The sequence below is a fragment of the Strigops habroptila genome, chromosome 4 (assembly GCF_004027225.2).
Source record: "Strigops habroptila isolate Jane chromosome 4, bStrHab1.2.pri, whole genome shotgun sequence".
Classification (NCBI taxonomy): Eukaryota; Metazoa; Chordata; class Aves; order Psittaciformes; family Psittacidae; genus Strigops; species Strigops habroptila.
Window position 1 is genome coordinate 9466212 of NC_046358.1, and position 24070 is coordinate 9490281.

Genomic DNA, 24070 nt, shown 5'->3' on the forward strand with positions numbered 1-24070 from the left:
CCATATACATGGTACTTGGTAGGAAAAGGAAAGTATAGGAATGTCTGTATCTTGACAGTATTCGTCATAAGAATAGCAGCCAAATAAAACTGTTCAGTGCGTCATGTAGCTTCCTTGAGAAAAGAGATAAAATAATGAGATTTCTAGCATAAGTTTGATATTTTAATTCTGTTCAGTAGTCACATATTGCTCTTGACATACTGCATTTACACCTAGATAAAAATTCAGAGTACACATACAATCACAGTCAAAATATTGTGGAAATATTAAAAATACTGATTCTTGTTCTAACACTGAGCTGCTTTGTATGTATGAAAATACTATGCTGCTTTGTCAGACCTTGCAGATGTTTAGGAGACTTTTTGCTGCTTTTATTTTCATCTCAAATGTTTAGGTTTGGTTTTTTTTTTTCTTTTTTTTTTTTCTTTTAAATGTTCTTCCCCTTGGTATTTCTCTTCTGTAAGTAAACAGGCAACATTTTTCCAGTGGTGGCTGAGCAAACATCTGCCTTGTGGTGCAGAACCTCGGTCTGTGTGGAACTGCTATATTTCTGTACAAATCAAGGTCAGATGTATGCTTCCCACAAAGCATTATTATCCAAGTGATTGCAAACTGCTCAGATAAGAGTATAGTAAGAAGTTGTGAAGTGCTTGGTTGAGCAGGTATAAAGCAAAAAAAAAAATCCCTATGGAAGTGAAGTTGACAGCACAAAAGTTCGGTCAGTAATAGCTGGATTGTAAAAAGGAAAGGTCAAACCTTCTTTCCTAGTCATGGAGAAAATTGTGGTTTACTGTTAACTATCAGGAATAAGAACAAAGAAAAAAAGGAAACACAAAAAGCACCTGCTAATGCTAAATGCTTACATACCATTTTCCCAGCTCTGGCACATTCCTGTCCCCATGTTCAGAAAAACAGATACTTAGTTATTCAGACATAACTGTGCACGCTGTTGTTCATATCTGAGACAAAGATACAAAGTTTAGCAATCCTTAGGAAGCCTGAATTAGTACATTAGTGAATTAGTACATTAGTACAGTGAAGTTCAGTACTAGTTTCTTAAATCTGGTATGGGCATCTTTTGCAGCAGTAACTCTTCTGGCTATGAATAATCATGAAAATATTTGACAGGGTTTGCTGCCATAAATATTTGTGTGAGGAAAAAAATCTCAGAATTGGGTTTCCTGTCAGCTCTGCAGCTAACAATAGTCATCACTTTGTAGTTGCTTTTTCCAGTAACACTAGTAAAACAATGTTATGTGCTCAGCTTGTCAGAGTAGCTCTTGTTAGTGGCTTCAGAGATGTCCAGGGAGAAGCAGTCCCATTTTTACTGAATAAACTTATGTCCAGATTTTGTTGTGCTTTGTGGCTGCAGATCTTAACTACAATCCCACAAGTTATAAAATGTGTGTAGAAATCAGTGATGCATTAACTGGTGTGTGTTATTAAGAGCCTAGCACCAAGAGAAGAGGTTTGAGTTCTCAACTGATGCTTCCATCCTAACCTGTTAGCAGGTGTGTGTGCCATGGCATGTGTCGTGCAATCTCTTAATTCCAAACATAAAGTGCTCCCCTTTTTTAGGACTGATTTGGTAATTTTATGTTTGGACAGAATTAAGAGCTGTGTTGTAGGAGACCGTTTTTACTTTCTGGTATGTAATTTTCTATTATGACAATATACAAATGTAAGTTTAAAACATTTAAACATGCATGTGAATCTCCAAATAGCCTGTGTTCTTCCCAGCAGAGTCAAATCTTGTTTATAAGTACTACTGGAGTAACCTCCCACCTAAATCAAACATACAAAGTAAAAATGCAAACCCATGTGTTTTTTCTGTTATCTACTGTGGAGCAACAGTGTGGTCACTTTCTCAGCCTTTTGTGATACCAAACTGGGAGTAAATGTATACTGAAGAGGTGTCTAATGCTCTCCATATCTCAGATGTCAACTACAGCTGATGTTGGAGAGCTGAAATAGGCTGTTGTTTCACTTTGGTAAAGAGAACTAACTCTGGTTGGATTAATTTCTCAGTACCTGTGTAAGTAGATTCAGGGTCATGGCCTATCTGAAGTAAGAATCTTCCTTGCTTATGCCACCACTTGCTAGTTTGTATCTTGGAAGGCTTCCCCCACTCCTGGTAAGACTTCTTGCTGCTGAAGTAGCCATTTATAAGAACGAAATAAAAAAAAAAAGCCAACGTGTGTGCCACTAATAGTACACAGCCTAGCACAAAGCAGCAGGCACTACTTCTGCAGAGCATGGTTGCTCAGCAAAAGAAAGCTTGTGAAGGTGGTGGTTACGCAGCCTTTCTTTTAGCGCTTTTGCTTGTCCGAATTACTTTAATCACTTAGGGTTAGCTTATTTTTCAGCTAACGGGACTGCAGTTGGTCAGGATTGATTCTTTTTTTAAAGTATTCAAAAGATAGATGCCCTCTGTCTTTTAAACTACATGTTTCTGGCTATACGTAGCTGTTGTTAGTGTGAATCTACAGTTTGGCCAGTGATTAAATTTTTAGCTGCCTTTTGAAAAAGGTACTTTTTATTTGTGTGTATTGTTTGGAGGATATTATTACAGGTAGCTAATTTACAGGTGGCCAGGGAGTTAGCTGACCAATTGACACTGTGTAAATGCATGCTTAACCTGTGATTAATTGCAAGACTGTATTGTTTGCAGGAGGTTTGTATCTTCAGGGATATGCTTTCCCCTGCAGCGTGCCTCTGTCATCTGTCACCCCATTAGTTACACCAGTACAGTTGTAAACAGAACCATTGAAATGAGCTCTGTTGTGTGACATCCAGAATGCTGAAAGGACAAAACACACGTATTTTTGGAGATTTATCATTATTCTGGATCAATAAAAGATCTTTTATTAGTGTGGAAGCAGTCTCCCCCTTGCAAGCACAGCAGGGGGCTAACTACTGTAAGTGGAGAAACAAGCATTTGGCTGGGAGTAGTTGGCTGCTTGTTAAACTGACTGACAGGAAGCACATTAAGCTACATTTTGATTCGTCCCTTTAAAACAGTATTTCAGATTTGTTTCTAGTCCTGAGGTATATAGAAAAGTGTTTGGGAAGAGCAGCCTCTCGGGTGGTGTGCTCTGTGGACTGTGGAAACACCTAGAATTAGAGCTGAAATTGAACTTTATGTAAGCATTCTGTTAAAGTCGTCTAGCACTTCCTTTGCTGCTCTTGACACCTGTTAATATAGTGTACTGAAACAGGTCTCTGTCCTTCCTCAAAATAATGAAATTAGCAGATTTCCTGCTTTTCTAAAAGCCCTGCAAATTAGAAATTTCGCTTCCAAAAACTTAGGTATCACTTGCATTGGGTTTTTGGTTTTTGTGTGTTTATATTTGGAATGTATCAGTGTCTGGGTGAATTTACTCTAATTGAACCTACTGTTAATCTGCTGAAATGGGAATCTTAATGAATGTATTTTGGATATGCAGACAGTACATATACTTGATAGATATCTAACCTTATGCAGGAATAAAGCACCCCTTGTTCTTTCAAAACTCTTTACTTGGCTTCTCTTACCACATCACCTAAAATGGTATTTTCAGTGGGTAGTTTTTACACTGCGTTTAAGGGACACTTCAGGGGATTTTGTTTTTTTCCTGTATCCCATTATACGCACACGTTTAAACTGTGTGATGCTGCTGCCTGCTTTATTCTATTGTCCATTTTTGGTTGGCACAGCAACTCCTAAGAACCATTTTTAAACAACTGTTTCAGAGTCCTTTAATAGCAACATACTGAAGATGAAAGGGTACTGCATGGTGACTGCTTAGCCTGTATGGAAATAGGAGACTTGGTTTGAGCTTGGTTGTAGATCCCATGTTCTCAAATACTAGAATGTATTTACTGGACAACCAATAAGGCTACATACACGCTTACCTCTTCTACCACCTGTTTTCTTTAACTCTGTATAATTAGACATAATAGGTGGCAAGACCTATGATGGGAAGTTAACAAGCAGTTGGTATCTCAGAATAGCTCTCAATTCTTGAGTAAAAGTAACTTCCCTGCTGCATGTAACTTGAAAGGGTGGAGGAAAAGCTAGTCCTTCTCTTACAGGCATAAGCAACTGAAGGAAAAAAATGAGGGAGAGAGAACAGTCTCCATACGGTATTTTTGGTGCTATTACGGTCTCAAAATTGTCATGACAACCAATACTATTTTCCTTTTCAGAATCTTGAAACTGCACTTTAAGGTCATGATTATGTGCCAGCTGATAAATGCTTAAGATGCGTTGTTGAATTCACTATTTTGTGCTCCCTTCTATGGTTATGGCTTTATCTGAAGGAAGAGACTTGCAAAACAGAATAATGTAGTTATTCTGAGTCTCCTTCCTTAACAGTGACTCAGACTATATATCCAGATAGCATCCCGAGCAGCATTGCACCCATATGGACAGTCACACTTTCAGCATGTGGGGCGTTTAACCTCAGGCCATCAAGCTATTTTTGGTGACGAGAATGAAGTAACAAATGACCTGATGCTTGGCATGCTTCGGATCTGCCTGAGACAAATTCTGTTTGAAATGTTTCCTTTCTGAGAGTCAGCACCAAATAGAGATTAGTAGTATTTCTTTTGGAGATACTCTTATGGGTATTGTCCTCACAGCAAATTTTACATATGGATTAGTTCTGTGAGCTGTTCTTCTATGAGCTTCTAACAGTTCAATCTCACCGTAATTTCATCAGAGGTACTAGTCAGTTGTAATGTGGATATTATCCAAACCAGTAATTTTTATGGCCATGTAAAAGTAGTAAAACCAATTAAAATTGATTATGCTGATGCAATAGTCTAAACTTGAGTTTTGAACTATGCAAGTCCAGTTCCATATTCTAAAATCTGTCCTGGTGCAACCACAGAGATATATGTAAGTAATTAGATACTGGAGCCTTTTTTTTTTTAATTTGTCACCTGCAGTTCACCAGTCACCTTCTTAATTCTCTTGAACAAGGCTTCTGTATGTGGACTTGCTGACTAAATAATTATAACAGGGAATGTGACATATCCAGTCTTATTAAATATCAGAGTAGTGATTCACCAGGTGCTGAGTAACAGTCAGTGGATGTATGAGACTTAAGTGGAGAGGAAGCATCTTACTGTACAGCCTACTCTTGTTTCATTGTTGGATCTGTGTTTCTAAAATACTTCTTGCTGGGGGGATGACTTTAAGCTAAGAGATGAGTTGGTCTATACAGTCTTAATTCCGGGTGTTCTCTTAAAGCGTATGCTTCGAGTTTTAAGCAGCAGAATATACCATTTAAGCTTAGAGTTTTAAGTGTTTCAGCATAGCAAGAATTACAGTTATGAATTCCAAGTGGGTATTTGACTTTCTGCTCTATTATGTATTCCCATAAATGGCCAGAGTCTGGACTAAGGTTACTTGTGAAGCCTCAAGCAAGAAGTGCTGTTTGGTATTGGCTAATTATGCTTTTCTGGTATCTTTAGAACTGAAAATTCCCCATGCTTTGGGCAGAAAAAATCAAAATGAGACTGTTAAGAGTTGCCTCTTGCTCAAATCTCCAATTCAGAAACTTTTACCCTGCCCATTTGTTAGCCTTGCAGTGCATTTTCACATATCAGTGTTAAGTTATAACTGACCATTTTCAAACCAATTATAAAAGCTAATTTTAATTTCAGGGAAGGAGATCCAAGCCTTACTTCTGTAGGAAAGCATGCTGCCTCTGCTGTAGAAGGCTGGTTCTGGGAGCCTTCAGAGGTCACTGTCACAGACTGCTGCTGTTAGGTCTGTCACAATGGGCTTGCATGTGTTGCAAGCAGCTCTGAATTGAGTTGGCCAACTGGGCTACCCTAGTCCCTTGGCATGTTACAAGGCTTGATGCTCTCAGAGTGAGCTTACTCAAAAGTAGTAGGATTTTAAGTAGGCACGTGTGATATCCCAACGGATGACATTCCCAAGGAACAGCTCTTCCAGAGCTTCAATTCCACAGACTCCGACCATACATACTTCCTGCAAACATAGTCCTGAACCGAAGCTACAGGAGACTGACTGCAGGAAGTTTTCAAATCTTTGTCTTAGCTACCTGATCAGTTGTTGTTCTGTGGGCTTAAATCAAACTCTTCCCCCAGGTATCACTTAAGCCTGGAGCATAAGGGAGCATCTACAATATAGCTTAGTTCTGTAACACATCTAGTCCTTGGATCCAGCTTGAGCCCTTCTGGAGCTTAGCTTTCACCAAGTGATTTGCCTCAGACAGCTCCATGGTCTTCAACATTTAACTAAAGTTTAATGATACTGTGCTGTCCCACTGCATTTTTGAATCTTTACGTGGTCAGTGTTGCCATGAGTAGTCACTTCCTTCCTTTCGGAAGATTCTTCCCCAGCTCAACTTCTACCATTTGACACAGCAACAACTAAGTATTAATTTTCAGTAGCAAAACTCATTAAAGTTGGCATTTAGCCTATCAAGTGTGGACTGAATTAGTAAAATATGATGGCTACTGCACCACTGTATAATTAAGCATTCTTAAGTAACTACCTTCAAATGAATAAGTTACTCGTTAATGCAATGTCACAGTCTCATGGGTTATCTCAATTGGAACTGCAACTAGGTTGAAGCTACAAAAATAACTGTAATAGGGAGTTTGCAGTAGTTTTTATGCTGAAATGAGAGTCCTGAGTAGGTACCTATTCTAATGTTCCCTGGGCCTTACTGTTAAAGGTAGCAATACTTTATTTCAGATCAAATAGAAGCCTGCTAGCTTTCTAAAGTTAAGAGAAATTTCAATACTAAAATAACTTATCCAGTATTTTCCTCCTTGACCCTGCAAGTGAATAGATTCAGATATTTTTTTCTGTCTGCTAATGCTCACTTTTTTCCTCTTTCCCCATCTGCAGTCAATGGAAATGGAAGCAACAGACTTTCTCCTTAGCATAAAGATCAATTTTCATAACCAGGTAGAGCCTGTATTCTGATAACTCAGTGATTTAATTTTGAAAAGAACATGACAGTAGTAATCGCTTTGGTATTAACTAAATGTTGCCATGACAGGCAAGACTGCTGTGCAGAACTTTGTACATACATGCTCTTGCATTGCTTCTTATTAGACTTTATTTGCTTGTTGTGAAAAGGTTGCTTCTCATTAAACTTTTTTTTGCTTGTTCTGAAAAGGTAAAGAGCATGGCTCTTTAAAGGAGTTTTTTAGATTAGCCATGCTTTAGAATAAGCAGCTATTTGGAAATTTTGAATAAGCAAGTAGGTGGCTCTGTTCCTACCTCTCTGTTCACATATATTGTGGAACATTTTCCTTTTAATTTATCTTGTAAATGATATATAACTGATCTTCTTGTTCTCACTGAAAAGTGACTTGTATAATTGTTATACTTCCTGTCCCTAATTCTGAATGGCTGTCACTGAAAGGAGTGGGTGGATGTGTGGAGCCACATGAGGATGGCTTTTAATTTCCATTTAGCACTTTATTCTGTACCTAAAATGTTGCTGACAGAGTTAAGAGAATTGAGTAGACTCTCTGCTGTCATACAGTGAGTGGAAATCAGCCCTCAGCTAATGCTTTAGAGTGCTGATTACAGTTTCCTGACTGGCATGTGCTAGTGAATCAAACAGCTGAATCAGCAGTAAGCTTCACTAGTAAATTCAGTTTGGAGAAATGCATCACAGAACTAAAGGCTGACTCAGTGTAGCAGCTGCACTGTTGCCTCAGGAGGAGGCACTGAAGGAGGTTGTTGGTCATGTTCATGATTAATGCTGGCTCAGGCAGGCCTGATCAAGAGTTCCAGCAGCCTTCAAATATTACTCCTGGCTGGAGAGGCAAGAGTTCAGGTAGCTTGCCTACAGCTAAGGCTTAAAAGCCTGAGACAGTCACTAAGTATTAAGACAGACCCATTTATCTCCACTGACTTTCCCTTGTCACAAAGAGAAAGTAGAACCTGTATCTTGTAACCCTGTTAAGAAGGAGACTGTGGAAGGCCAGGTATTTTTTCAAAAGGAAAACCAACTGTATAAAAATAACTTGTAAGGAAAAGCTTTTGTTTTTAACAACTGCGCTGGTGATCATTAGTGTGTTGTACTGAAGCTGAGGAGTTTGATTCATTAGAAAAGTATGCATTTCTAGATTAAGATGACCATTAGAATTTTAACTGCGTGTACAAGTAAATCTTCAATTTTAACTGAGTTTTAAGGTAGCAAATGGAACAGTGTTACCTTGTCTTTCAAGACTTTGAAGTGACTAGAACAGACAGTCTTTTCTTGGTAGGAAGTGGGGAAAGAAAGGAGGAAAGTTTTCTGGGAAGGTCGACAATTGATAAAGCTGATTCAGAAGTGATTTAAGAAAATACAGGTGAATGAAGCTGTTTAGAGAGAGTGTAGTTCTTCAAACATTAACTCCAGTTACACTGCTTAATAGATCTCACAGCTTTAGAACTTAACACAAGCCTTATTTTAAATTGAATTAGTATTTAATTTCTCTTACTCTTCAAATAAGCCCAGGTTTAATACTTCAGATTAAAATTCCTTTTCCTGAACTCTTGCTTGTTATATAGGCTGTTCAGAGCTGTCATCACCTTAACCTGTAACCAGCTGGTTTACAGTTAGGTATGTTCTCATCACATGATGAGCAATCACAGATTGTGGCTATGAATGAACTGCAAGTTGTAATACTGGTTAATCAAGGAATGACAAAGTATTAGTTTTTAATATTAAACTATGCCATATAAACATGAGACTTTTCAAATTTCTATGCAGACTGCTTTTTCGTACCTAGCCTGGCTCAGAGTGCTGTAGTAAGAAGGAGCAACACAAGCCTGATAATGCCTTTCCTTCTTAATGTCTGTTTTGACGCAGAGTACAGTTGCTTTGTGATGATGGTGGCCTACACTCTTTTGAAATAAAAGCTAACAGGTAGTGAAATGGAAAATTTATTAGTGCAAGTTGGTCACTCAGTTTCTTCCAACAAGTACATAATAGGATCCCATGCTTAATACATTATAAACAAACCTTTTGCAAGTTAAAAAAAGTTGAACTTGTCACGAAGTAACAATGTGTTACATATTGTCATCGTCTGATTCATCTTCCTCTTTCAAAGATTCCTGTTTTTTAAAAAAAGTTCAATTAAAAAACACTTAACAGTTGTTGTATAATTCAGCCTGCATTAAGCAGAATGAGTTCTGTTGTAGCCTCAAAATATTCTCAATCTGTCTAAAGCCTTGTATTCAGCAGGCTACTTCATACCTTCAGACGGTGATACTGAGCACCATCATTACTTCTAGAACGATATCAAAGCTGTTAAATGCTGGAAGTCTAAGTTTCTCCATCTGGTTATCTATAAAAACCATTGTAGGCCACATGGCTTACTGCCTCTCCTACACACTTATACTGCTGTTGAAGAATTAGTAACTTACTTTTGAAGGAGAAACATGCCACCTGTGCAAGCCTGCTGAATTACCATTTCTGAGAGTAAGAACTATCCCTGGATTACACTGTAAGCTTCACTATTGTCCCTTCAGAATACTATCAGCTCATGGCAAATTGTAACTATACATTTTCCAGTCATCACAACAGTGGAAGCCCAGCCTTCAGTGGGCTCCTTCCACTCTAGACTTGTTTGTGAAGTGAAGCACTCAGACAACACAGAAGTCAGACCTTACCTTAGCATATTTTTCTGCTTCTTCCTTGATGTCTTTTGGAACAATTTCATGTTTTCCATTGGTTACTGCCAATAAAGAGATTACATGTTAAGTAGAATTCACAAAAAGACCTTGACATAAAAGGGTGAATTTAAGCAGCAATGTTTTAGTTATAGAAAGTAATAAGTTTTCTACAGTGTTTATAGAAATTACAGAAATGCATTACTTTCTCCAACCCAGCTGAGTTCCAGCTCAAAAGCTTTATCCTTTACTTCATCGTGAACTATGTAGATTCTGGAAGGAACAGACAAAGTACAGATTAGAACAGATTGACCAATAGGCTAAATATACTTCCTTCCTTTAACAGATTTCTTCTGTTGAAGTATTTATGGTTAACAAGCAGCTCCCGCCATGCTTTCTCCCCTGCCCACACATACACAAAAACCATTGGAGAATTTAAATAACTTAAATAATTACAGCTAAGATGCAGGTTGGGATGTTCAAGTCACCCTAATTAGAACAAACATTAAAATTCAAATATTGCAGAACCAAGGCTCTCTCATCATTGTCTATCTCAGCTAATTAGTTATAATACAGCTAGGAGCGCCCTGTATTTCCCCTGTAAACCTTATTTCAGTTTTCACTGAAGACTAAATCCCAACACCATAATACCTTGCATCTGATTGAAAGCTTGTACCTAGGTCTCTGTACAGACTGCCATGCTTATGGCAAACATGACAGTAATCAGAATTTAAACTGCAAGTGGTATTACAGCATACACATCCAGACTAGTAAAATCACTTCTTAGCCTGAGAGACAAAAATGTTAAATAATAACCATTCTATGACTGCATAATAGTATTTGGTCCTCAGCAAGTGACCATGTAATCAAATGATAATCCTGAGTTGAGACACACACTCAAAACAATTAGCAGAATTTACAATAACCTGTGGATTCACTTGCTGAGAAGGTTGTATTCCTTTAGTTCGTTTCAGAAAGCATTATTAAGTCAAAAGCTGAAAAATACCAGCTATTTCTAGCCAACAAAGAAAGCTCAGAGCTACTACAGGAAGGAAGGATACCTTGAGCACCAGGCTAAGTACTTCCAATTAAAGTTTGATAAAAGTATTGTGAAACAAATAGAAAGAACATTGGTGTCCAGGGAAGGAAATATCACTATATGCTTATGTTCTTCTGCCACCTTTCTGTCACTGCTAGGCTGGGCTTACTGATTGTTGCCCCAAGATCATCTACAGGCCTTTCCTATAGACTCTGGCTACTATATTAAATTACTAAAATTATTAAATTATTAAATTTAAGTATAAGTGTGTAGGAGAGGCAGTAATTAAATTATTACTAAAATTATTAAATTGTTTGCTATCTTACTAAATGCTACTAAGGAACTGAATTTGAGCTGAAAAACAGAACTATGTCTAGAGCTGCTGTTAAGTTTTGAGCTGAGGCAGAACTGAATAACAGAAGTCTTTTCATTACTTGAAAATCTGTGCCTTATCTGTGACACTTTAGGACTGCATTGAGGTCCTTGTTAAGTTTTAATAACAGAGATCCCCCAAATTCTTTCCTCTAGCTGCTGCCAGGACAGCCTCAGGCACAAACTTCAAAACAAACTCGCATGCTGCAACACCGACGATAGAAGCGTGTTTATTATTTCCTTATAAGCCATGAAATACTGGCCATTACATTTTCCAGCTGCAGATTACTGTATTTGTGATAAGCACAGAAAATGTGCATTAAAATGAAGTATTGTAGATAGTTGAAAGGATACTTGTATTTGTTTGAAGAGATACTAATTCACAAACTATTTTCCGGACTTTCTGGCCAATTCATGCCCTACCCAGCAGAAAGCCTTCTCTCCTTTTCTTTCCCTCATGAATATGTAAGTTACTGAATGGTACCTTTTTTTCCTCTGTAAGCACACTATCCTCACACAGAGTTTGAGAGACAGCGTGAGCAACTACAGGCGATTATATCACTGAAGAGTTGTCCTAAATTGCACCAATAAATAGCAAATTAAGTATATCCAGTCTTTTCACGTGGTATCAAGCTTTATCATTTAAATGAGCCCAGCTATACCCTAGACACATCTTTAAACAAGTTTAACTTTGCTGTGCTTTCCTAAGCACTCACGTCTTTTTTTAGGAAAATGGGAAGGCTGGGTCCAAGGCCTCATCTTTACTTCTGGACCACTACTTAATGTCTGAGGCATCAGTTCATTGTTAAGTCTGCATAACAAAGTGTACAAGTCAGTTCAGAATCAGGACATCGAGGAGTTTTGCCCCCCATCTGTCACCTGGTTTATATATTTTAAAAATCAGTAACTATTCAATTTAACCTTCAATCCACTGGTTGCACCATTAAGTAGCAGATGAGATCAAAAGGCGTATTTTTCACATCCTTCAGCATTTTCAATACTGAGTAGCATACTCCCTCATGAGAAAAAAAATAAAAGTAATAGCAGCAGATACTAGAGTCAGCATGAGCACTCATCTAGGAGAAATAAAACCTGATATCCAACTGAAAAGGAATAGCTTCAGTTTGAAACCATCGCAAGCTCACCAGTACAGATTGCTGTAGAGTTGGAAAAACAGGTTGGAGACTTACATTTTCGCAACCTCTTTAACAACATCACGACAGGTCATTTCCTTCATCTGTAGGCAAAAAAATACACAGTTTAAGAAAATATACTATTTTCCATTTCCAAAAGGCCAGAACACACGTGGCTGCACACATGCCTAATGAGCTTACTATTCAGTAGGGATAAAAGTGACAAGACTAGAACTAGATTTATTTTCTACGGTGCATCTTCTGGCCTGCTGTATGCACATCATTCTTACAGTGAAGAATTTTACAACTGATTCTGTGGAAAAAACGTCCTTGGAAACTTCCCCAGTTTAAAGCATTCATCAGCTGGAAACTTAGATAACTCTAGCACTGTAAAAGCCTGACTTGTTCTTTGATGCTTTGTGATCAACTGACAAAATAACCATATGTACAATTGGGGGAGGCATCATATTTTCATATATATTCATATTCTTTCTAGGTAGTATAGCAATACTTTTGGTCTTACCAACATCTTATGCAAGCAATTTTGACTTTTAAGTAATGTCCCAAGTGGAGAATATTGTTCCAGTGTTAAAGAACTGCATGCCTCAGCAAGGCATTGGCATCTCTTACATTTTCTCACTGTTCTATCACAGTCTTTCAACAGTTTCACAGTTCATCAAAACAAAACCTCATGCCAATTCCCATGACATAATAAAGTTGTTTTGCAGGTCACATCTCTTGCCAGTCAACACTTCTGGACTATGTAGTAGTAATATATTCTATATTCATGTTCTATATTTCATTAATTCAGTTTACCATCTCTTCCGATTCCTGAGTGTTTTCAAAACCATAGGGTGGAAGCTAGTTTTGAAACACCAGTGAAGGAATTAAGATTAAAACAGTTCTTTGTTCATGTTGAACATCACAGCACTCTCTGGGGTGACGTACACACCTGCGGTGTAAGGTAGGGTGTAGCAATGGCCCAGAGAAGAAGTGCCCATGCCTGTCAGACAGACATGCCATCACAGTCCCATCCCAAGTAATTTCCTAAGCAGACAGAGACCCATTGCCCCAGCTCTTACATTTGTGATGCTCAGCCCGTAGCACGAACAGCACTGGCTGCTGCGTACTAATACAACTTGTGTCACACATTTAAATTACTACATATATCAATGCATATGAAGGTAGTAGTCAAATAGGAAAACCCAAAGGTCTGCTACTAACACAGGTATTTACAGGAGAGAAGGAAATTGCTTTTTTTTGCCATTACCTGTTTCCCATCCCGGGTATGTTAATTTAGCAGACAAGAGTAAACACTGTTAACAGTTTATCACGAGTTAACTACAATTATATATATGTGTGTGTATATATATCAAAAAGTCATACATAGCATCAAAGCTGCATGAGAAGCACTGTAGAAGTACTCTCCACAGGACCATGGGTTTTCCCACAGCTGAAGACACCAGACATTTGCATAAGATGCAACAGATGTGATCAGTGAAGTGTTTTCTGCTTGCACTCTTAGCTACACATGACAATTTGGCACACCATGTCCCCTCCTAGATACATGTACTGCAAAGCAGATGCTCTAAGGCGGATGTCAAGTTCTGACTACCTGCTTGTCTCTTACTTTTCACGTGTAGTCATCTCTTCCACGGTAAGAAATCTTACACTGACAGGCTGCTGCAGGCAGTATCACCCCACAACAGCTTTTGTACCTCTGTCTTTTTCCCATTTCAGTTTTGACAAATTCATCTCTTCAAAATTAACTCTGACCTGGAAACCCACCCAGTCTACAGTTAACAAAAAGCACCAGCATGCAAGACTGGACTCACTTCACATTGCTGTGACAAGATCATCCGCATTACTGAAGGTGTTCTGCAAACAAGCCATTAAGTAAGTCGATGCAGTTAGGCCACGTGGTACACCACTGTCCCTACATACTAGACTTTACAGGCTCTACTGTAAAGTTCAAGCTATGCACACACTTGTTAGCTGTATAGAAATCAGTCAGTAAAAGAGGTTTTTGAAAATACCAGCACTGCACAGAAAATAAATTTCTGGGGGTAGATTATATGTCACCCAACATATCATTAACTTTCTACCAATCTGCACACACAGAAATTCAAATTATGATTTCCCAGATGCCACAATTCCAGTATCAAGATCAGATGATCTTGTAGGCTTCTTGCTTTTAATTTGGTATTCAAGCATCTGACCAGATTCAAGACTGAATGAATCAAGTCTAGGAATACTGTAATTTTTCAGTTATGGTGCTACAGCACCATAAAGAGACAATTTTTAAAAGTTTAACAACCATATGAACTCTGAACCTTTCCAGGAACAGTTGTGATGTACTTCTGCAGACCAAATCTATAAATAAGATGCTAGCAGAGTATCAAATAAGAATTACATCAGTCAGATCAGGAGTGGGATTTTGTCCCGTTCAAAGGATGTCAGACAAGAAAACACAAGAAGACAGAAATCTTTCAGCATTCTAACATAGTTCTAAATCAGCTTAAGGCACGTCTCAATACCTTTTAGTAGTCTTCTCTCCACAGACTAGTTTTACATAGCCAACTGTTTGCATGCTCCTTCAGAAGGCTACAAAACAACTTCTTGGTGTGCACTCGCAGAACCGCCTTGTAACACTTGACAGGTTATAGTATTGTGCAAGCAGGAAAATGCTGAACAGAAACAGCTCTTTTTGGTATCGATAATGGTGTGCCATACAGTTTTACTCTTTCTAGTGTTCACAGCACTGAAGTCTTTCATCAGACATGTAAAGATGTTTTGAAAGGTACATTACAGTCAGCAGCAACAAGCTGACAGATCTTTTGAATAAAAGACAGCACCTCAACACTAGCCAACTGAGAAACACTGTCTGACCTGGCAATGATTTTTCCATTACATTTTCAGAGTCGTAATATTCCAGTGGCTCAGCATTCTGCAGTTCCACTCACTGTCCTTAATAAGCCCCAGCTTTTTGTAACTTTTTAAACCAAAGGATCATCTAACACTTTTGGAAAAAATTGATATGCCACCCTGTACAATGCTGCCCTAAGGTTTTCATACAGAATTAAAACACTTTTATATTAACTCAATTATTTTGCTTGCTGGCATGCATGGGAGCATATGTTTATGCTTCCTGTTTTAAGCATGTGCACTCCCTATAGCCTACTTATTGCCCAAGGACAAGACTTGAGGAATACTGCTATAATAGAGGCTAAGCCATGTCCTAGAATATACGGAAATACTCCATCTGCTCCTCCTGTAGTTTACATGCTTTAGGCATCCAAAAAGGTAACATAATACGCTATCTGTATTGAAACAACACAACAAAACTGTAACGTCATACCTGAAGTTTTTCTATCTCTGTTTTTGCAGCTTGCCTGGCTTTACCAATGGCACACCCCCAATAACCCTATTAAAAAAAAAAAGGCAAAATTAATTAAATACTAAGCCTTCTACAGTTCTTATTGTCACTTAGCATATGACAACTCCCACCCTACTCATACAGCGAGAAGCTAATACACAGTAAACTTTCCCAAATTGTTGAATAGAACCCAATTAGTAGATCAAGTACTGTTGACTGAAAGGTGCTCAGTAGTTCCCAGACAGAAACGCTCAGTTTGTTGCAACAGGTAGTTTTACAGGATCAAAAAAACACCAAAACAAAACAAAAAACTCCTGCCTACTATGAAAATATACTGAAGTGTAAGCACATAAAACTTAAGGAGTTGTATTCCCCTCAACAGCTGTGGTATTGGATATATTGAAAGAAAATTTAAAAAAAATCAGGACAGTAGGAGTATGTATCATCCTGTGTGTAATACACAGCTGCAGAGGCAGCACTCACAACTATTTACAACCATATCCAGATTGATTTGACTGGTTGGTGTAACAGCCAGTGTCAAGAGTAACAGCAGCCCTCTCCTGGCTGAAGCTCTCTCTTATCCGAAGTATTGGTGAACGGGGTATCACTACAACACTTGCCCTTTATGGGCAGTGCATGGGACTTATCAGCTATAGCCAGGGGGAATAAACTCCCAAATTTGAGAGGCAAGCTTCAAAACTAGTTTCTCAGAGACTGTACTTCTAAGAAATACACAATGTGTTTAATAAGGACATGCAAATGAGCAAAAATCAGCTCTGTTCATTTTAAGCAATGATTCATCAGAGATCAGTCCAGGCAAAAAGAGAAAAAAAATATCAGTTCTTTTGGAACAAAACTTACTATTTTTCCTAACTAGGAACTTTTAAAAGAGGAACTTATGCCAAGATGGAAATATTTTTGACACACTCACATATGAAACTCCTGATGGATCAATCATGTACAGTTGTGCACCATCATCACTATCATAGGACCCCAACATAAAACTGGAGGAGAAAAGTGAAATTAGAAACATTTCTTCCACCAACACGCACAGAATTACACAGACTGCACCAACTCAGGTTTCCTACATTCTTCCAGGAGCAAAACTCCAACTGACCTGCTATATTCTATTAAGCACTTCGTCTGAACAGTTTAGTGTTATCATGACAGCTGAGCACCTGCATGTTGCCAGATACATTTTACTATCTGTAACTAGACAATAGATCACAGTTTATTAGGCCCTTTGTACTAGAACTGCATAGTAGCTGTAACCTACTCTTTTATATCAGGGCAAGCAGGATGATTGCAGAGGAAAGTTCTGCTATCATCATTGTCACAGGCTTCGTAGGATCAGCTTTTCAACTTTAAAATTCAGGGACAAACTGGCAATCTATATAGAAGCCGGGCAAACTGCTATGCAAATCTGTATTCTTTACTTCAGATTTTAAATGCACAAAGGAAGGGGAAGGGAACCTGTTTACAAGACAAATGTCAGGTTACTAGTCCAAGTTTTAAAAAAAAGGACCTCAGACAACCTAAGTAGTTCCAGCAACTGCAAAACAAAAGATACTTACAAATAGTGTAAGTCTGAAAGACTTACCTACAACCAAAAGGTCTGACAGCGCTGTATAGTGTGTATGCATGCACATACATAGCCACTCTGTCCGCAAGATGCTAAGCAAAAGAAGGAAAAACATTGGAAACCCTTATTTTCAGAAATAAATGAACCTGAAGTAATAAAATTTCATTATCTGTGTCAAGACTAAGAAAGCCAAAAAAACGGCAAGAACTGCACCAATTTCTTACCTTCAATGGAATATCATAACCGTAGTTAGATCTAAAGTTAGAAGCCTCATCTCTAGCTATGTCTGCTAAAGAACGAGCATCTGCCAGAAGTCCTGCTACTGCCTGAAATGAGAATTGGCATTAGCTAGGCCAAACAGACCTTGCAGTAACTTAATAAAATTCATGGACAAAAGTCTAATTATGCGACTTACTGAGATCTTTACCGAACTCTATGCGCTACTACAAGTGAATTCACTCAAACTATCCGTTAGCAAGCTCAAAACATGTCAATATATACAGAATATATTAATACAGAATAGATTTATAGATTTTTTCTCTAGTAAAATAAGCAAAATTATCTTCATGTTAAATAGTGTCTTACGATTTGCCATAACTATACTAACCCAAACAATCAGTATTATTTCAAGTAATAGATATTCAACAGGTAGTCTCAGGCATTTCTGTCACACAGTAACCACTACTTGGTATCATCCTGACATCGCTATTACAGATCAGCCAGCAACCCATACACTAGACTTTCAAGAATTCAGCCGACTTCCACACTGTTGAGAAGAGAATCTCGAACACAGCATGTTTTCTCTGTAACACACCTTGTTAACTGTGTAAAAAAGTAGCACTTTAAAGCCTGTGTTTATATTTACATTCAAGTTTGAACAACTGGAATGCTGAAAAGCATTTTAAAATAATTAAAAACAGTCTCAAAATATATTTATCTTCCATTTTAAATTTGGATTTTACATATGCGTGCAATCAAGAATAAATTACAGAAAATGGTAAATAAATCCACTGGCATTTCTGACACTGTACACACAAACATTACTTTCTTAGTCTGTTTACTTATTCTCCAATTCAGAGATTTCTACTTTTGAGGGTGGTCCCTTTCAATTTATGAAAAACTAAAATTAAATAGCACCTTACCATACCAACATGTCGATCGACATTGAAGAGACGTTTATTGGAACCCTCTTCATAAAGCTTGGACAGAACTAGTTTTTCTACTCCAAAGACAACACCATCTTTGCATCTTATCCCAATTGCTGTGCTGAAAGACAAGATAAATCTAAGTTTCTCACGCAGAATTGTGGTGCAGAATATATAACAGAGAATTAACAAAATACAAGAAACAACATTTCCCCCAAAGCAGATTTGTTACAAGTCTGCTTTATCATTGAAGACAACGGGGGGGGGGGGGGGGGGGGGGGAGCTAAAGCTCACCAAACCTACAAACATTTTCTTAAACAAAGGAGGAAGGGTCTGCCAGAAGTCCCTCCCCAAATAGTTTTGAACAGACTATATGTGGTGGTGGCATTGTTTGGAGCGACTGCATAGCTGCTGCCCCATCACTGAGCTGAATGATACTGGTATGAAAACCACAGGCTGTTTAACCTTTTGGTAAATTCACTGTCGATCTAGAAGATGTGTCGACTCTTTCTCTAACTCTCAAGAAGTGCATCATCAGGCATAAATTACCCACGATGGCATACAAGAAATACTTCACTAATCCTTATGTGGCTACGACCAGACACCTGGGTGGATCCAGCCCATACCTTGCTGGTCGCTCATTTCACTGCCACTACAGCTTAGCTGGACTTTTCACTTTACAGCATTCCTTTGCATACACTTGAGGGAAAAAAGAGACTCACAGATGTCCTCTGTTTCTTGAGGAATGTATATAAAGTTGTTATAAATTTACAAGGCCCTGAGCATGTTAGTCTTTCAGTATCTCAATTCACATCCATAAAATGGTTTTTAGATACTGCTACAGCAGCTCTACTACTGTAACAGCTAAGCACCTTACTGACAGTAATGAGACCTGCAAATCAGATTTTGCCTCTAAGCATACATTTGTTATTGTCCTTAACATACGTAAGTTTACTGCCTTCCTGTGCATTCTCCCCAACATATCTGTTTCTAGCAAGGAAAAATGATTCCTAGCAAGCATAAAAAGTGATTTCTAAGAAGCAAAAGCAATTATACTAATTTTACACTTAATTTGAAGCATCCTAAAAATTAACCTAGGGACACAGTTGTTCAGAACTAATTTTAAACACATAATTTTATCTGCAATGTCATCATGCTTGTCTAGTCCAATGACTCAGCTTTAAATGAGGCCAGCAAACAGAGAGAGAGGCAGGTATTTGTATCTTACCTACTATTCTCCACAGCTTTCATAGCATATTCAACTTGAAACACTCTGCCATCTGGAGAAAACGTGGAAGCTGACAGGTCATACTGAAGAAGAAGACACACTCCTCAGAAAAAAACCCAAACACATTATATGCCAGTATTTTCAGAAGTCTATTTGTTAAAAAACGCAATGTCACCTGCATGACATCAATGGCTGTGAAGCACCGGAAGCAGACTGCCCCTACATTAGACGCATGAACAGCGAGCAAACGCTAACTACAAGTCACTGCATGAATGCTGGATATACCCACACCCATTAATACAGACGTTGCACAGGCCTGAAATCACCGTGAATTACACAGTACTTAAAACCTCAGGGAACTTTCTCTGTGCCTTTAAATTTATTTTATAATTTTTGAAGTCGTAGATGTTTGCTGACAGGAATATATCTGAAATGTTGCAAAGTCTGTTCTGCACAGGACGCTGGCTCACTCCCCGGCCAAGAACTGTGTGAGGACAGAGTTACGGGTCGGGACCAAAGGCCAGAGAATGCAGGAGGCTCCGGGAAGGAGCTGAAGGAGCCGCCGCCGAACTGCAACACGCAGCCCGCTCGCTGCACACACACCGCAGCCACTCGCACCAGCGCTGGGCGGCGGCAGGAGGCTGTGGCTCCGCAGCGGCCCTGGCAGGTAGCAGCCAACAGCCGGCTCGAGCGCCAACGAGGCGGCTCCGCCAGGACTCCACCAGCCCGCGAGGATCCCGTGCCATAAAAGCGGCCCCTCCGCGGCTGCCCCCCGCCCGGAGCAGAGGCTCAGCCCCGCGGCCGCTCTAGCGGCGGCAGACCCTTCTGGGCCGGTTTCACCCCCCACCGCCCGACCCCGACTTAGGGGAGACCCGATCCCCCCCCGGGCCGGGCCGCTGACGGCACAAACCCCCTGCCCGGAGACCCGGTCCGCACACCACTCGCGACCCGACACCTTTAGTTTCCTCGGCCTAACGAGCCGCAGTGACTCAGCAGCGGCTTCGGCCCGGGCCTCGCCGCGGCGAGAGGCCGCCCGCGCCCCGCCAGCCCCGCGGCGGCCGCGCTGCCCGCGCTGCTCGGCGGAGCCGAGCGCAGCTGGCGGCTGCTCGCCCTGAGCCGGACCCCGCCCGCCGCCAACACGAAGCAGCACCCCCCGCCGGCGCTGTACCGGGCGGGGTGGCTGCGCTGCCGCCTGCGCACAGCGGGCGGACAGGCCGCACTCACCCCGGTGCCAATGGAGCTCATGGCGGCGGCGCACAGACACAGCCGGACGCAGCGCCCCCTCCGGCCCGGCCTCGCTCCTACGCCTCACCTTCCAACAACACGCGCTCCCATTGGCTTCCGCACCGGCCAACTAGGCCCGCCGACAGCAGGGCAGCGCGGTCGGGCGCTGACATCACCGCTACACATCCTGGAGGGCACGTAGGAAAATAATGACATGAGCGCCCGGCTAGCTCAGTCGGTAGAGCATGGGACTCTTAATCCCAGGGTCGTGGGTTCGAGCCCCACGTTGGGCGTTATGTGATTTTATAGCCGCGTCCCGTTTTACGCCCAAAACCGGGCGTTAAAACTCCTGAACAGTATCACATCTCGCTGGTGATCGGTCACTAGCGGTGACCCTCAGGGCTCAGTGTTAGGGCCAGTGTTGTTTAATATCTTCACTGACTGTCTGGATGAGGTGATTGAGTGCACCCTCAGTAAATTTGCAGATGACACCAAGTTGGTTGGGAGTGTTGATCTGCTGAAGCATAGGGAGACTCTAGAGAGAGATCTAGTCAGCCTGTATTGACAGGCTGTGGCCAATGGTATGAGGTCCAACAAGGCAGAGTGCCAGGTCCTGCATTTGGGCCACAACAACCCCATGCAATGCTCCAGGCTTGGGGAAGAGTGTCTGGAAAGCTGCTCAGTGGTAACGGACCTGGGAGTGCTGACTGACGGAGCTGAACATGAGCCAGCTTGAGTCCAGGCAGCCAAGAAGGCCAAGAACATCCTGGCCTGTATCAGCAATAGTGTGGCCAGCAGGGCCAGGGCAGCGATCATCCTCCTGTACTCGGCACTGAATGGCTGCACCTTGAACACTGTGCTCAGCTCTGGGCCCCTCACTGCAAGAAAGACATTGAGGTGCTGGAGCAGGTTCAGAGAAGGGCAGTGAGGCTGGTGAAGGGTCTGGAGCACAAGTCTTGTGAGGAACAGCTGAGGGACCTGGGGGTGTTTAGTCTGGAGAAAAGGAGGCTCAGGGGGTACCTTATTGCTCTCTACAACTACCTGAAAGGAGGTTGTAGTGAGGTGGGAGTCGGTCTCTTCTCCCAAGGAAGAAGTGGTAGGACAAGAGGTAATGGCCTCAAGCTGCACCAGGGGAGGTGTAGATGAGGCCCTCAGTGACATGGTTTAGTGGAGGTCTTGGCAGTCATGGGGTAATGGTTGGACTTGATAATCTTAAAGGTCTTTTCCAACCTAGTTGATTCTTTGGTTCTATGATTTATATTGTTATCTTGAATGTATTTATAGTTCGATTCTTACAGCTTAGCATCACCATCTGTTTCTTCAACAGTTACATGTTCAGGAGAACCTGTAGCAATTAAACATTCTGAGTTCAAATTGCCTTATGATTTCGTGTGGGGTTTTTTTATTATAGTGCCCCATTACTGGGGAATCCACCACTTCCCTGGGTAGATTATTCCAGTAGCTGATTGTTCTCATTGTGAAAAAATTTCCTCTTGTGTCCAATTGGAATGTCTCCAGGAGGACTTGGAAAATTCTGTGATCATTTCCCTACAGAAAGCCCAAATAAAGGTTTCTTAAATGCAATTCCCAGCTCAGACAGGTGTAATTCCAACTGAGCATGTGTCCTTGGTACACTGGGGTATTGCTCAAACATGGCAGAGTTAAGGCTCTGCTGTGAGAATGACATTTAAACATATTGTCAGGCATCGTTGTTTGCATATGCTTTAAAGTTCAGCTGCATTTTCATATTCTAAAGGGCATAAAATACTAACCAGGAAAAAAAATAGTAATAAAAACAAAATTTAAAACATGAAACCACACAAAATCATAAGGCAATTTGAACTCAGAATGTTTAATTGCTACAGGCTTTTGTTCATTTATTTTCTCATGTGTCAGCATCCTCTGCTGCTGCCTTGGCAATGATTTCTCCTCCTCCAGAACCCACTGGTTGTGTGCTGGTCCTGTCACCGTTTCTGCATCTCACATCTCCACGACAGCCTTCTTGCTCCTCAGTTTTCCTCTCTAAGGAGAGAGATTGCAAAGAGTCTCCCCCAAGTTTGTCACTGCAGAGTTCCTTCCCTTTCACACCTTTCTTGCAAGCTCCTGCTTGGATTCCTTGCATATCCTCCTGATATGCAGAGCCCATCCAGGATGCCCCATTTGCTTCAGCTTCTTCAGTCCACACTCTTGCTCCACACACAGATAGATCTTCTCTTCTCAGCTGTACCCTCTTGAGCCCACTTTGTGACCCAGGTGAATTCAGGGAGACCAGAAGGAGGGAACCGACAAGGCTGTGACAGGAGCAGAGGAGAAAGCCATTATGCAGAGCTGCTCCCCCAACAATGGGTTAGGGCAGAGGTTTGCTCAAGCGACAGAACAGATGGTGGCAGGGACAACTTTCAGTGTCTCACATCACTCCCACTCACTGTCCAACTCTCCCATACACCTCCACCTTCACAGATCTTGAATGGGAAGTGTGGATGTGGGACAAACAGTGCAGCCACGGAGTACATGAGAAGCATAGCATCTACAAACAGCTACAGTGGCTCACAGCTCAGGCAGTTTGGGGTCAGTGGCAATAGACTACATCAGCATCACAACAGCCTACCTTGAAATCCACCTTTTGCTTCATTAGTGCCCTTATCTTCCTGTGAGCATGAAGTTTGGCTCTTTGGCTTGCCTCTCTGGCAATGAGCCAGTCTAGACTCCACTCACCAGTTAGTACTTTTTCAATACTTATTTTGCCTCCCTGAAGAAGAAACGGATCTCACGCACGTGGCTGCTATAAATACCCTGTGACAGCTCTTTTGGAGGTATGATCCACAGTTACATTCCCAGACATGCATAAAAATTGCTTAAAGGACAGCTGATTTTACAGGTGTGGTTATTGGGGGAAAATGACAAAGGGAAGATTGGTAGGGGAAAGGAGCTGGTTGCTGGGAGTGGAATAAGCGCTCCATTAGGAATCTCTTTCTCAAGCGATCCCAAATGTTCACTACAGTAGCCATTATTTCCTATAAACTCCCTTTTCCCACCTAGGGGATGAAGTTGCAGCAAGACACAGATGACAAACTATATTCATTAGAACACCTTTTATTGATGAAGGTCTTACTATTAAGCTCCTAGGCTCATATTATTAAGCTTTGACTTATGGGGACAAGCTGAGTAGGGGTTTTTCAGCCTGGAGAAAGAGAAAGCTCCGGGGAGGCCTTAGAGCACCCTTCAGTGCCTAAAGGGGCTAGAAGAAAGCTGGAGAGGGACTTTTGACGAGGGCATAAAGGGATGGGACAAGGGGGAATGGCTTTAAACTGACAGAGGGGAGATTGAGATACTG

General features: G+C 40.8%; 1 protein-coding gene and 1 non-coding gene across 5 annotated transcripts; one reads left to right on the plus strand and one right to left on the minus strand.

The window, feature by feature from the left end:
- Positions 1-8695: 8695 nt before the first annotated feature.
- On the minus strand, positions 8696-20840 carry PSMA3 (proteasome 20S subunit alpha 3). 4 transcript variants are annotated; one of them, XM_030483093.1, is made up of 11 exons: positions 20737-20839; positions 19513-19595; positions 18282-18405; positions 17364-17465; positions 17158-17231; positions 16489-16561; positions 15540-15605; positions 12239-12285; positions 9843-9910; positions 9638-9702; positions 8696-9079 (listed from the first exon to the last, which is right to left on the minus strand). In XM_030483093.1, the coding sequence occupies exons 1-11, from the start codon at positions 20755-20757 to the stop codon at positions 9035-9037; spliced, it is 768 nt and encodes a 255-aa protein (XP_030338953.1). In that variant the 5' UTR covers positions 20758-20839; the 3' UTR covers positions 8696-9034. The 4 variants fall into 4 exon arrangements, with proteins under 4 accessions (XP_030338953.1, XP_030338955.1, XP_030338956.1 ...); XM_030483095.1 differs by having other exon boundaries at positions 20468-20739; XM_030483096.1 differs by lacking the exon at positions 20737-20839 and adding an exon at positions 20423-20427.
- Positions 20841-20956: 116 nt separating this feature from the next.
- TRNAK-CUU lies at positions 20957-21029 on the plus strand. Its single transcript has one exon. It is a non-coding gene; the product is annotated as a tRNA-Lys (tRNA).
- Positions 21030-24070: the final 3041 nt, after the last annotated feature.

What these genes read in the sequence shown, in the direction of transcription:
- PSMA3 (XM_030483093.1), bottom strand. Translation starts at nt 20,757, where the DNA reads ATGAGCTCCATTGGCACCGGG. An exon ending in AAAGCTGTGGAGAATAGTAG is followed by an intron (nt 18,406 to 19,512) that starts GTAAGATACAAA and finishes CTTGTCTTTCAG; the next exon opens with CACAGCAATTGGGATAAGAT. An exon ending in GTTATGATATTCCATTGAAG is followed by an intron (nt 17,232 to 17,363) that starts GTAAGAAATTGG and finishes TCTTTTGCTTAG; the next exon opens with CATCTTGCGGACAGAGTGGC.